The sequence below is a fragment of the Amblyraja radiata genome, chromosome 21, assembly GCF_010909765.2.
Source record: "Amblyraja radiata isolate CabotCenter1 chromosome 21, sAmbRad1.1.pri, whole genome shotgun sequence".
Taxonomy (NCBI): Eukaryota; Metazoa; Chordata; class Chondrichthyes; order Rajiformes; family Rajidae; genus Amblyraja; species Amblyraja radiata.
Window position 1 is genome coordinate 42,721,794 of NC_045976.1, and position 14,608 is coordinate 42,736,401.

At 43.7% G+C, this 14,608-nt stretch overlaps 1 protein-coding gene across 1 annotated transcript in view; it reads right to left on the minus strand.

The window, feature by feature from the left end:
* sephs1 (selenophosphate synthetase 1) overlaps window positions 1–12,264 on the minus strand; it is a 43,489-nt gene extending 31,225 nt beyond the window's left edge. Inside the window, exon 1 of the mRNA XM_033040201.1 lies at window positions 11,781–12,264. Within this exon, the coding sequence (XP_032896092.1) occupies window positions 11,781–11,973 (193 nt within the window). The 5' untranslated portion in view covers window positions 11,974–12,264. The remainder of the gene's footprint in view (window positions 1–11,780) is intronic.
* Between the last annotated feature and the right edge of the window lie 2,344 nt (window positions 12,265–14,608).

The window sequence follows — 14,608 nt, forward strand, 5'->3', positions numbered from 1 at the left end:
GCTATTTTGGTTTTATACAAATCATCAACTTAAGAAAGTCTTTGGAAACCAATTCACAAATTAAAATGTTTTAAAATTCAACTTGCAAGCAAATGGATACCTGAGTTTTGATTCTGTATTATAGGTGTCACCTGGCCACATTGTACCCAAGTCAGGTCACTGGTCATGAGGGAGACTTGGTTAATACTCAGGAAACAACATGCTTGTCTTTCCGATGACCAAACCAGGGAGATGTAAAAGATACCCTGATAATAGAACCAGTGTCAATGCGTGATCCATAGTTGGTGTGGGTTCTGTGGGCCATAATGGCTTGTTTCCATGCTGTATCTTTCTATCAATAAGCAAAGTATATCAAGTTCACCTGGTGCACTGGATGGCATTTATCCCACAACTCCTGCCAACATTAAGATTCCCTTTATTATTGCACAAACCAGTGAAGTAATTATATGTACAAATTATCAATTTGTTTACTTTATAAATTCCTTGTATTTGAATACTTGGCCAATACACATTAATTAATTAATTCATTCGTTAGGTCTACATTTCAATACTTTACCATATTAAGGTGTTTATGAACATTACAAGACTATTTTTTTAAATTCCAGCAGTGTGCAGGAATACCACCCTCTGATAGTTTTCTTCTCCCAATGTCTTTTCAGAAAGATTCCGAACTTGGTGTTCAAGAAAACACTGCTACTTCCAGCTTCTAAACTGCAAAGAATGCATGTAACTGTATCATTTTATTAAAGCAAACTACACATATAATGCGCATCATTACATCCAGGCGCGACTTTAGGAAAATTATTTGCCATGTATGACCTTGAACTTCTCACAAAGTGTGATTCCCAATCCATGCTAGTCATTAAACATTCAACTGTTATAGAGGGCAGGATAGGGAGGAAAGGAAGTAACAGTTTGTTAATTGAACCTAATGCATCCAAATCTCCCTATCACAAAGGGTACTTGTGAATGCAAGGTATTTTAGACATTCCCACTGACATCCTTGAACACACATGAAATCAATAATCACTGTCCAGGATTACAAATGAAAATTCACACAAGATACAATTCCATGGAATTGCCCAAGAGAATAGCTTCAGATGCGAATTGAAGAATCATATTGCCTCAAGTTACAATTAATGTATTTAGGATTAGATCACCATTACAATCATATTCTTAATTGTTTATTCTGTCCACCGGAGAAGTACTTTCTATTTTTGCAATGTCTTTTTAATGAATGTGACCATCCTTTCCTCAGACATCGGAACATTCCAGTATTAATGTATTTTTAATTCTTGAACAAACAGTTAGTATATAATTTTGACTAATGTCATAAAGCAAGGGCTACATGGGGCATTTATAGGAGAAATTACCAACAATAATGATAGATGTAATATTCCCCTAGTAAGTTTAGTTTGGAGATACAGAGCAGAAACAGGCCCTTCGGCCCACCGAGTCTGTGCCGACCAGCGATCACCCCGTACATTCCAATTACTTGTAACAAAACCTGATAAATTGGTTGATAACTACATGGATGCCTGCACAGAACTTGATGTCCAAATTCCATTATGAAAGTTATTACGTTAAACAGTATTCATGTGTTCATAAATGATAGAAGCAGAATTAGGCCATTCGGCCCGGCAAATCCACTCCACCATTCAATCATGGCTGATCTATCTTTCCCTCTCAACCCCATTCACCTGCCATTTTCCCATAATCCCGACACCCGTACCAATCAAGAATTTATCTATCTCTGCCGTAAAAATATCCATTGACTTGGCTCCATAGCCTTCGGAACATTTAGAAGTCAGTATTGTAGGGAAAAACTAAAAATTAACCTGACAATGCGGAATAATTCTGGATAAGAGGGAAAAGTGGTCAATAAGAATGCGATGGGGGATATCTAACATCCGAAGAAAAACTATTGAGAAGGGTAAAATGATTTGGGAGAAGGGATTCAAAGTAACATTAGCAAATTTGCAGATGACACAAAGCTGGGTGGCAGTGTGAACTGTGAGGAGGATGCTATGAGAATGCAGGGTGACGTGGACAGGTTGGGGGAGTGGGCAGATACATGGCAGATGAAGTTTAATGTGGATAAATGTGAGGTTATCCACTTTGGTAGCAAAAACAGGAAGGCAGATTACTATCTAAATGGCGTCAAGTTGGGAAAAGAAGACGAGATCTGGGGGTCCTTGCTCATCAGTCCATGAAGGTACAGAAGGCAGTGAAGAAAGCCAATGGCATGTTGGCCTTTATAACAAGAGGAGTCGAGTATAGGAGCAAAGAGGTCCTTCTGTAGTTGTACAGAGCCCTAGTGGGACCACACCTGGAGTATTGTGTGCAGTTTTGGTCCCCTAATTTGAGGAAGGACATTCTTGCTATTGAGGGAGTCCAGCGTAGGTTTACATGGTTAATTCCCGGGATGGCGGGATCTTATTGAAACATAAGATTGTTAAGGGTTTGGACACGCTAGAGGCAGGAAACATGTTCCCGATGTTGCGGGAGTCCAGAACCAGGAGCAACAGTTTAAGAATAAGTGGTTAGCCATTTAGAACGGAGAAGAGGAAACACTTTTTGTCACAGAGAGTTGTGAGTGTGGAATTTTCTGCCTCAGAGGGCAGTGGAGGCCGGATCTCTGGATACTTTCAAGAGAGCTAGATAGGGCTCTTAAAGATAGCGGAGTCAGGGGATATGGGGAGAAGGCAGGAACGGGGTACTGATTGGGAATGATCAGCCATGATCACATTGAATGGCTGTGATCACATTTCAGACTTTACCTAGGAATATGGAATTTACACAAAGTGCTGGAGTAACTCAGGCAGCATCTCTGAAGAACCTGGATAGGTGATATTTCAAATTGGGACCCTTCTTCTGAAGAAGCATTCCATCTCAAAACACCACCGATCCATATTCGCCAGACACTGAGCTACATAGAAACCGAGAACAGGCACAGGAATAGGCCCATTCGGCCCTTCGAGCCAGCACCACCTGTAGATTGGCTATTGCATGCTAGCCAATCATAGTAGCCAATCATGTTAGTAGCCCCGCCTAGTACATGCTTTATAATATTAAGAGCTCGTCTACGTCAGGCAGTAGATGTAGCAGCTCGGAGCTGTAACGTACTGCAGATCCTATGCTGCAAGTGCTTTAATAAAAATGTGTTGTATCTTAACGTGGGTCTGGGTCACCTTGTTACACCACCATTCAATAGGATCATGGCTGATCATCCTAAATCAGCACCCTGCTCCCTCCCCATATCCCTCGATTCCTTTAGCCCCAAGAGTTACTCCAGCACTTTGTCCTTTTTTTTTGTAGACCGGCATCTGCAGGTACTTGTTTCAACGTGGACTTTAGTTCAGGAACTATAAAGGATATTCATAAAAAGGATTCAATTCAGCATAAAAATAAATTCACCATTAAAAAATGACCAAGTTATTGCATTTCTTGTTTCATTGCAAATATCATTTTAGGACAGTGACCTACAATTAAACTCAATGAGAAAAAAGCAATGAATCTCAGGTGTGGGAAACATAGAAACATAGAAATTAGGTGCAGGAGTAGGCCATTCGGCCCTTCGAGCCTGCACCGCCATTCAATATGATCATGGCTGATCATCCAACTCATCAGTATCAGAAAAAGCTGACTCTAGATAGGAATCTTACAAGACCTCTAAAAATAAGTTGAATGTATTATTTACTTAGAACAGTACTGCCACAGAAATAGATAATGATTCTTCAAGGTTAAAACATTTTTCCTTATAACTATTCCCAAAGAAAAAGCATCGATAAGTTTTATGTCAAATTTTGTCTGTGTTTTGTTTACAAAGAATATAGTAATTTGCTGCACAAACAATACATGAATGTATTGTAATGACATATTAAAAGTTATTGAAACTTGAAGCCAGAGAACTGTGAACAGATTCTTCCCATCAACCGTCATGTTGAACCACTGTGCACAATCCTACCTCAGCATTGGATCACTATGGCATCACTACGGTAGCATTAGGGTTAAATACTTTGGATTTTGCACGATTATAGTCTGGTTTACTTTGAATAACTGTTAATTTATTGTATATGTATTGTTGTTAATGGGCATGTAAAGGCACAGCAAGTAATAATGTAATTGCTCCAGTTCATATGCAGCACATATGGCAAATAAACTCTGTGGGTCAGCAAAGAAAATGGGTAGCTGGCTTTCAAGCCGAGACCCTTAATCTCAATATGTGCAAGAATGGGAAAAAAAGAATGGCAAATATTTACAAGTTATTTATCTCCTCTCATCACATTGTAAGTAACTAATGCTTCTTCTGCGAGTCAATGTATAGACAGATCTTTAAAAAATTCGGATCCAGGACCAAAATCCCATGTAACATCAACACTGACCCAACTCAACGAAGCAACAGGATCACACGTTGCTACTTGTTGTATACATTATATCCATACAATTAGTCTGAATACATTACATGGTTAAAAAGCCCACATCACTTCACAGCAGGATTATCAAACTAAACTCAACACCAAGTTGGTCTGATGGAGCAATACTGGTAGGGGTGGAGGGGAATCCAAGAGATTCAGTCCTTAAGCAGTTAAAGCATGCTCATCATAGATCAACAATTAAATTTAAGGGCGCTCAATAAGCCAGAATGAAGAAGGTGCAGAATATTAGGTTTAAGTCATGAGTGTCATGTGTACTGGGGTATATTGAAAGGCTTTATTTTGCATGCTATTCAAACAGATGACACACACACACACCAAACTCAAGTGTAATAGTTACAGCAAAGGGAAAGATACGGAGTGTAGGACAATTCTCTGAATTAGGAAGTGAGAATTAAAAGAGTAGAGCAATTGTACCGGATGACACCACATCCTTCTCTGAGACCAGCATGCAAAGAGTCTCCATATTCCAACACCAATTTTTTGCATGGATGAGAGTGATAGGGCAGGATCAAAAACAGGGAGGCACAGGATCTTGGAGGGACTTCAAAACTAGTGCCAGTATATTAACAACTGAAGACTACTTACCGTAACCAAGAAACAAGGTAGCTCAAAGCAGGCCTTGGTGCTGACTGTGACATAGATAGGGAGGATGAAACAAAGGCAGTCAGCAAACACTGTTGGAATAGTCATCAAAGGTAGCAAAGGCAAGGATGAGGATTTCCGCTACACATGAGCTGTGACATGGGCAGGCTCCAGCCATGTAATCTTAATGATTGCAAAGGCATATGGCACATAGCTCATCTTGGTCACACATTACACTGTGGCCTCAAACAGTCTGGTGCTGTCACAGAGAGAGGCGTGGACTCGTTAGCTCTGGAAAAGAGCTGGAGAGTACCAAAGATTCAGCAATAGAAAGTAGCAGACTTCTCAGTATATCATGGAACTAGGCCCTTCAGCCCACTTTGTCAAACAAAGCTGTTATTCTGGACTAGGCACATCCTCCAGCATTTGGTCCATATCCCTCTAAACCCTTCCTATCCATACATCTGTCCAAATGTGTTCTCAAATGCTAGTTCACAGGAAGAATCCAATCCAGCATCAGTATCACACATGCAGAGCATGAACAGAGATGCTGCAAGATCACCCACCTGTTAAATGTAGAAAACACTACAGATATTGCATTAATGAGGTTTTTAATAAGTGGTGGAAATACAAGAACAGACATCACTCATGTTGGAATAAAGCTCAATGACAATTGCTATGAAACTCCATTGATCCAAAATGTTCAGACTTCTGCTCTAACCTGCTGAGTATTTGGAGCATTTTCTGTTTTAATTTAAACACTGTGCTGGGCTCAAGAGTCAGTGCAGCAAAGTAGAGTGCTGCGCTGTTGGTGTAAACATGGAAACCAAGGATGTGATTACAGATAAAGACACTGCTGGAGTAACTCAGCAGGCCAGGCAGCATCACTGCAGAACATCGATAGGCAACTTTTGGTCTGAAGAATGGTCCTGAACTGAAATGTCACTGGTTTGAAACTAGTTCCGTTTATCATTCTCAGGTGTACAGCAAAAAGCTTTTTCATTGCATGCTATCCAATCACCAGAAACACTAGACATCATGACAATCAAGGTAATGCTGGAAAGTCGCCAAGTCATGTTCTCCAGAGGGACTGCCTGACCCACTGAGTTACCATAGCACCTGTGGGTTTTTTTTGTAAACCAGTATCTGCAGTTCCTTGTTTATACATTGTACGTGATTACATATATTGTTACAGGGGGCAGTGAGCAGACGAGAAAGTGTTTAAGAAGGAACTGCAGATGCTGGAAAATCGAAGGTACACAAAAAAGCTGGAGAGACTCAGCGGGTGCAGCAGCATCTATGGAGCGAAGGAAATAGGCAACGTTTCAGGCCGAACCCCTTCTTCAGTCTGAAGAAGGGTTTCGGCCCGAAACGTTGCCTATTTCCTTCGCTCCATAGATGCTGCTGCACCCGCTGAGTTTCTCCAGCTTTTTTGTGTACCAGCAGATGAGAAATTAGGGTCAAGGATAAAACCTAAAGGAGATCTCAACAAGAACAGGAAGGAAAACTTTATATCCAATGATTTACCATTGACAGAAGCAAGAACGGAATCAGCTGCATATCATTAAAGAGTTTGCAGGAGGATGGCATGGTTAAATACAGCAAGGACTCCATGGACACAGATGTGGAAGGGGGAAATTTACACACACACATTTATAACTACAATTTGTACCACTGAGGCTGGGCACCTGACGAGATAGTTCTTTCTCCACAGATAGTGTCTAGTCTGCCAATTATTTCCAGCATTTTCTGGTGTTTTTATTTGTGGCAATTTTGACTTCTAACATCGTCAGTAGCTTGCATTCAGAAAGATTCAAAAATGGGATGTTTAGAAAGAAGGCCAATGAATTAGAAGGCAGCGTCAAGTTCAAGAATTTGTAAGAAAGGTTGAGGTTAGTACTTAAAGGTAGAAAGCGCAAAAGATTATTTTTTAATTGCTTGGGCAATGTACTGAGTTAACATGGGAGCTGGAAAGTACAGTTGGCCGATCAGTAATTTAGTGGGAAAAGGCTCACCTCCAGCCTATTTAATTGTAATTGTAATTAATTTATTAGCCAAGTATGTAAACATACAAAGAATTTACTTCACCCATCTGCCAATCACCCACCTCACATGTGTTCACCTATTTCCTCAGAGATGCTGCCTGTCCCGCTGATTTACTCCAGCATTTTGTGTCCACCCATCACTTGCCAGGCTTTGACCTGCCCCATCACTCATTTCCAGCCCCCCTCAGTAAAACTCAAGGTGCTGGAGGAACTCAGTAGTCATGCAGCATCTGTGGAGAGAATGGCCAGGCGATGTTTCGGATCGGGATCCTTCTTCAGACTATGAGGATGCCAGAGTTTTCCCCCCCCCTGGTCCGTAAGAGGTCTTCATGCGTATGACGTGCACAGCCTAGAGTTGTAGGTCAACGTTCTATTTGTTCTTGTTTGGGCACGTCGGGTTGATTGCATTAGTCGAAACAGGGTGGACCACGTGAAGGTTGAAGGGTGACTTTATAAGAGGTATACAAAATCATGAGAAACAGACAAGGAAAACAACCTATTCCCTAGGCTATGAGTACCTAAAACATGAGGGAATAGGTGAGAGGATTTAAGAGGCACGACGTGCAGCTTTTACATGCAGAGAGTGCAGTGTATGTGGAGTGAGCTGCAGGGGGACATTTTAAAAATGCTTAAGATAGGTATGTGAATATCAATGGTGTGGAGGCATATAGGCCAAGTTCATGCGAGTAGGACGAGATTGGTTAAGCATCTTAGAGTCATAGAGTGATACTCTATGTGGAAACAGGCCCTTCGACTCAACTTGCCCACACCGGCCAACAATGTCCTAGCTACACTAGCCCACTTGCCTGCGCTTGGACCATATCCCTCCAAACCCGTCCTATCCATGTACCTGTCTAACTGTTTCTTGAACAATGGGATAGTCCCAGCCTCAACTGCCTCCTCTGGCAGCTTGTTCCATACATCCACCACCCTTTGTGGAAAAAGTTACCCCTCGGATTCCAATTAAATATTTTCCCCTTCACCTTAATCCTATGTCCTCTGGTCCTGGATTCCCCTACTCTGGGCAAGAGACTCTGTGCATCTACCCGATCTATTCCTCTCATGATTTTGTACACCTCTATAAGATCACCCCTCATCCTCCTGCACTCCAAGGAATAAAGACCCAGCCTACTCAACCTCTCCCTATAGCTCACACCCTCTAGTCCTGGCAATGTTCTCACAAATCTTTTCTGAACCCTTTCAAGCTTGACAATATTTTTCCTATAACATGGTGCTCAGAACTGAACACAATATTCTAAATGCTGTCTCACCGATGTCTTATACAACTGCAACACGACCTCCCAACTTCTGTACTCAATACTCTGGCTGAAGGCCAAAAGCCTTTTTGACCACCTTATCTACCTGCGACTTGATCTTCAAGGAACCATGCACCTGTACTCCTAGAACCCTCAGCTTTACAACACCCCCCAGCGGCCTGCCCCCATTAGATGTCCGAAAATGACACACCTCACATCTCTCTGTATTCAATTTCATCAACCATTCCTCTGCCCACCTGGCCAATCGATCCAGATCCTGCTGCAATCGTTCACAACCACCTTCACTATCTGCAAAACTACCCACTTTTGTATCATCAGCAAACTTGCTAATCTTGCCCTGTATGTTCTCATCCAAATCATTGATGTAGATGACAAACAGTAATGGGCCCAGCACCGAACCCTGAGGCACACCACTAGTCACAGGCCTCCAGTCTGAGAAGCAACCTTCCACCATCACCCTCTGCTTCCTTCCATGGAGCAAATTTGCTATCCATTCGGCTATCTCTCCTCGGATCCCTTGTGATCTAACCATTCCAGAGCAACCTACCATGATGAACCTCGTCAAATGCCTTACCGAAATCCATGTACACAAAAACAGCTTTGCCCTCATCGACCTTTTTGGTCACGTCTTCAAAAAAGAATCAGATTTGTGAGACATGACCTCCCACGTACAAAACCATGCTGACTATCCCTAATCAGCCCTTGCCCATCCAAATGTCTGTATAACCTATCCCTCAGAAAACTCTCTAGTAACATTCCAACTACAGATGTTAGGCTCACCAGCCTATAGTTCCCAGAATTTGCCCTGCAGCCCTTCTTGAAAAGAGGCACAACATTCGCCACCCTCCAGTCGTCCGGCACCTCTCCTGTATTTAAGGACGACTCGTAAATTTGTTATGGACATTGGGTCAAAAGGGTTGTTTCCATGCTCTGTAGGTCTATGACTAATAATTAAATTCCAGTTAGAGTCATACAGTATGGAAACAGGTTATTTGCCCAAATTGTTCATGCCGACCAAGATGCCCCATCCATACTAGTCCCAGCTGCCAACATTTAGTCCATATCCCTCCAAACCTTTTCAATCCATGTACCTGTCCAAATGTATTTTAAATTCTGTTATAGTACCTGCCTCAATACCTCCTCTGGCAGCTGGTTCCATATACCACCCACCCACTCGATATCCTATTAAATGTTCCCCTCTCACCGTAAACTTATGTTCTCTGGTTCTTTATTCTCCTACTCTGGGCAAATGATTCTGTATTTTACCCTATCTATTCCCCTCATGTCAATTTATGCCAAGGACAGCCTGCACTACCTCACTGCAGCATATTTTAAAGCGTTCCTGCACTGCATTGCCCTTGAATGATTGTTCTATCATCCAGTGATATGTTATCGTAAGCCTCTTCCTACCAAACACAATAATAAGCAAAAACTCATCACTCAACTATGGTAAATGCTGTAGAATTGATCCAAACAGTTCTCTGCCATGGTCTCACACCTGATCCTGGACAAGTGGCCAACTCCACACATCCGTGCCATTACTGTTTTCTCCTCCATGGGTCAGAGGTTGCGTCGGCCAATGTTAACCATTCTGCTGTTGAAAATCAAGCATGTCCATTTCCCTACATATTCATGTACCTATCCAAAAATGCCACTCAAGTTCCACTATCGTATCTCCCTCCACCACCATCCCCTGGCAGCATGCTCCAGACACCTACCACCCTCAATGTAAAAAATATCTCTCACATGTCTTCTTTAAACATTATCCATGTTTTTGATTTGTTCATATCCTTTCAAATGCAAGAGACGCTGCGTAAATGCATTAACCTGGTTGCTCATATACAATCGGCAATATTCTACAAGACTTGATATTTTTCTGTGCATGTCCTCAACATTAGTGAACTATGTGCATGCAGCCCCATCAACCCAAGTCACTTTGGATCACCACTACTTTTAACTTTCAAAGTTTAGTTTACAAAGCTCCTGTCATAGAGAAATACAGAAAATAATAGATATTACATTATTTCAATGCACAACTCAGCACATCTAATGTTCCCATCTGATATCAAGTGATATGGCGGAAAGTAGAGTGAAGATAGAAAATCAGCCGTAATCTAAAAAAATGTGGCTTACTCGATGCTCAAATTTATAGTGTACAGAAACAGCCTCTTCGGCCCAACTAATCCATGCCATCCAAGATGTCCCATCTAAACTAGAAAAAGACTCAAAGTGCTGAAATAACTCAGCGAGTCAGGCAGCACCTCTAGGGAATGTTAAGAAGGAACTGCAGATGCTGGAAAATCGAAGGTAGACAAAAGTGCTGAGAAGCTCAGCGGGTGCAGCAGCATCTATGGAGCGAAGGAAATAGGCAAAGTTTCGGGCCAAAACATTGCCTATTTCCTTCGCTCCATAAATGCTGCTGGGGTCCAGCACTTTTGTCTGCCCTCTAAAGAATGGATAGTGGATGGGCCAAATGGACTAATTCTACTCCTATCACTTATGACCTTAGGTTTAGGGTCAAGATCTTTATTCTCCATATTTTCCAAAGATGCTGCTTGACCCGCTGAGTTACTCCAACACCTACAGCTCCCTGGTTCTCCCATCTAAACCAGTCCCATTTTGCCTGCAATTATCCCATATCACTCTAACATCTGCACTGTTTATTTCAATTCTGTTATTGAACTTCGTTTATCTTCTGAAGTAGTCAACAAATTTACTTAGACAATTTGGTTTGAAAGACACATTCAATGTAGCATTTTGAAAACTTATGGTTTATATTTTTATATTAACGTGATATAATAATATAAATAGTATGTTAACAATACAAATATTAAATGTATTCGGATAACGGTCAAACATTTTCTCATATGCAACACACACTAAATAAATTAATGTAAGGGGGGGAGGAGGAGGAATGTAGGTTACTAAGTAACTAGCAAGAGTAACAACCATTGCAATTGCATCGGAGGGATTGAAATGCAGAGAGGGGGGGTCGGTCTCTTTAATTAAAGCGAGCGTTTTTGCAGGCGGAGAGTGCGAGTTAGAGCGAGAGGGTGGAGGAGGAAAAGGGATAGAGGTAGGGGGGGGAGAGAGGAGGAAGATGTAGAGGGAGATAGCGAGGGGGATAGATAGAGGGGGGGAAGGCCAGAGATAGGGAGGGGGATAGAGGGGGGGGGGGTAGGGAGGGGGATAGAGGGAGGGGGGGGGGGGGGGGTAGGGAGGGGGATAGAGGGGGGGGGGGGTGGTAGAGGGAGATAGGGAGGGGGATAGAGGGGGGGGGGGTGGTAGAGGGAGATAGGAAGGGGGATAGAGGGAGCCGGCCGCACGGCCAGGGCAGAGCTACGAGGAACACACACACACACAATAAATAAATAAATGAATGCAAGGGGGAGGAGGAATGCAGGCTTGCAGTGAGGATGGATGCACGATGCACTCACCCAGCCGGGGCATGACGGCGCCGAGGAACTGCTCGTCGTCCTGGTAGTGGTTGTCGTGCAGGGCCTCCAGCAGCTTGTGCAGCACATCCTGCGGCACTTTGCAGCCCGTGCCCCGCAGCTCGGCGAAGCGGCTCAGCCGAAAGTGCTTGTCCAACTCGTAGCTCTCGGGGTTGAACGTCTCCCTCACCGACATGGTGAGGGGGGGGGGGGGGGGGGGGGAGGTTGGCGGCGCTCCCTCTGCTGCACAAAACCGAATCCCTCCTCCTCCTCAACACTTTTTATTTAAATTTTTTTTTTTTTTCAAAAGCAGACGGCTGCGGCGCGGCGCTGGTCTCCGCCGACCCTGTGTGGGGACAGAGACATTTGGCGGGGAGGGGAGGGAGGGAGGGGGGGGGTGTGTGTGAGGTGGCAGCGGCGCTGGTTTAAAATTATTAACCCTCTCGATGGCGCCGCTCGCCGCCTCCCTCCCGCCCGCCGGAGAAACACCCACAACCCCCCGCGCGCACGCACACGCGCCGCGGGAACGCGCGTCCCCGTGCGCAGGCGCCGCAGGGAGATGACGCCCTCTTGAGATGCGGCGCCCCCCCCCTGTCATCGCCCTACGCATGCGCGGCCAGCGGCGCCGACCCGAACACCCGAACGCCTTCGGGCCGCGCCTGCGCTCTGGGTCTTTGCTCTCGGTGGCCGGTGGATGCCGGAACTGCTCCGGACCTCGAGTGCGTGCGTACGTGCGTATTAAAGGGACGAAAAAAACACAAAAAGAGGGCACATGGCTCCAGGGTGACCAAGGCTGGGAGCTGAACATCCAGGGATATTCAATATTCAGGAGGGATAGAGAGAAAGGAAAAGGAGGTGGGGTAGCGTTGCTGATTAGAGAGGAGATTAATGCAATGGAAAGGAAGGACATTAGTTTGCAGGATGTGGAATCGGTATGGGTAGAGCTGCGAAACACTAAGGGGCAGAAAACGCTGGTGGGTGTTGTGTACAGGCCACCTAACAGTAGTAGTGAAGTTGGAGATGGTATCAAACAGGAAATTAGAAATGCGTGCGACAAAGGCAAAACCGTTATAATGGGTGACTTCAATCTACATATAGATTGGGTGAATCAAATTGGCAGGGGTGCTGAGGAAGAGGATTTTTTGGAATGTATGCGGGATAGTTATCTAAATCAACATGTAGAGGAACCAACGAGAGAGCAGGCTATTTTAGACTGGGTATTGAGTAATGAGGAAGGGTTAGTTAGCAGTCTTGTTGTACGTGCCCCCTTGGGCAAGAGTGACCATAATATGGTTGAGTTCTTCATTAGGATGGAGAGTGACATTGTTAATTCAGAAACAATGGTTCTGAACTTAAAGAAAGGTAACTTTGAGGGTATGAGACGTGAATTGGCCAAGATTGACTGGCAATTAATTCTAAAAGGGTTGACGGTGGATATGCAATGGAAGACATTTAAAGACTGCATGGATGAACTACAAAAATTGTTCATCCCAGTTTGGCAAAAGAATAAATCAGGGAAGGTAGTGCATCCGTGGATAACAAGGGAAATCAGGGATAGTATCAAAGCGAAGGATGATGCGTACAAATTAGCCAGAAAAAGCAGCATACCGGAGGACTGGGAGAAATTCAGAGACCAGCAGAGGAGGACAAAGGGCTTAATTAGGAAAGGAAAAATAGATTATGAAAGAAAACTGGCAGGGAACATAAAAACTGACTGCAAAAGTTTTTATAGATATGTGAAAAGAAAGAGATTAGTTAAAACAAATGTAGGTCCCTTGCAGTCAGAAACGGGTGAGTTGATCATGGGGAACAAGGATATGGCGGACCAATTGAATAACTACTTTGGTTCCGTCTTCACTAAGGAAGACATAAATAATCTGCCGGAAATAGCAGGGGACCGCGGGTCAAAGGAGTTGGAGGAATTGAGTGAAATCCAGGTTAGCCGGGAAGTGGTGTTGGGTAAATTAAATGGATTAAAGGCCGATAAATCCCCAGGGCCAGATAGGCTGCATCCCAGAGTACTTAAGGAAGTAGCTCCAGAAATAGTGGATGCATTAGTAATAATCTTTCAAAACTCTTTAGATTCTGGAGTAGTTCCTGAGGATTGGCGGGTAGCAAACGTAACCCCACTTTTTAAGAAGGGAGGGAGAGAGAAAACGGGGAATTACAGACCAGTTAGTCTAACATCGGTAGTGGGGAAACTGCTAGAGTCAGTTATTAAAGATGGGATAGCAGCACATTTGGAAAGTGGTGAAATCATTGGACAAAGTCAGCATGGATTTACAAAAGGTAAATCATGTCTGACGAATCTTATAGAATTTTTCGAGGATGTAACTAGTAGCGTGGATAGGGGAGAACCAGTGGATGTGGTGTATCTGGACTTCCAGAAGGCTTTCGACAAGGTCCCACATAAGAGATTAGTTTACAAACTTAAAGCACACGGCATTGGGGGTTCAGTATTGATGTGGATAGAGAACTGGCTGGCAAACAGGAAGCAAAGAGTAGGAGTAAACGGGTCCTTTTCACAATGGCAGGCAGTGACTAGTGGGGTACCGCAAGGCTCAGTGCTGGGACCCCAGCTATTTACAATATATATTAATGATCTGGATGAGGGAATTGAAGGCAATATCTCCAAGTTTGCGGATGACACAAAGCTGGGGGGCAGTGTTAGCTGTGAGGAGGATGCTCGGAGACTGCAAGGTGACTTGGATAGGCTGGGTGAGTGGGCAAATGTTTGGCAGATGCAGTATAATGTGGATAAATGTGAGGTTATCCATTTTGGTGGCAAAAACAGGAAAGCAGACTATTATCTAAATGGTGGCCGACTAGGA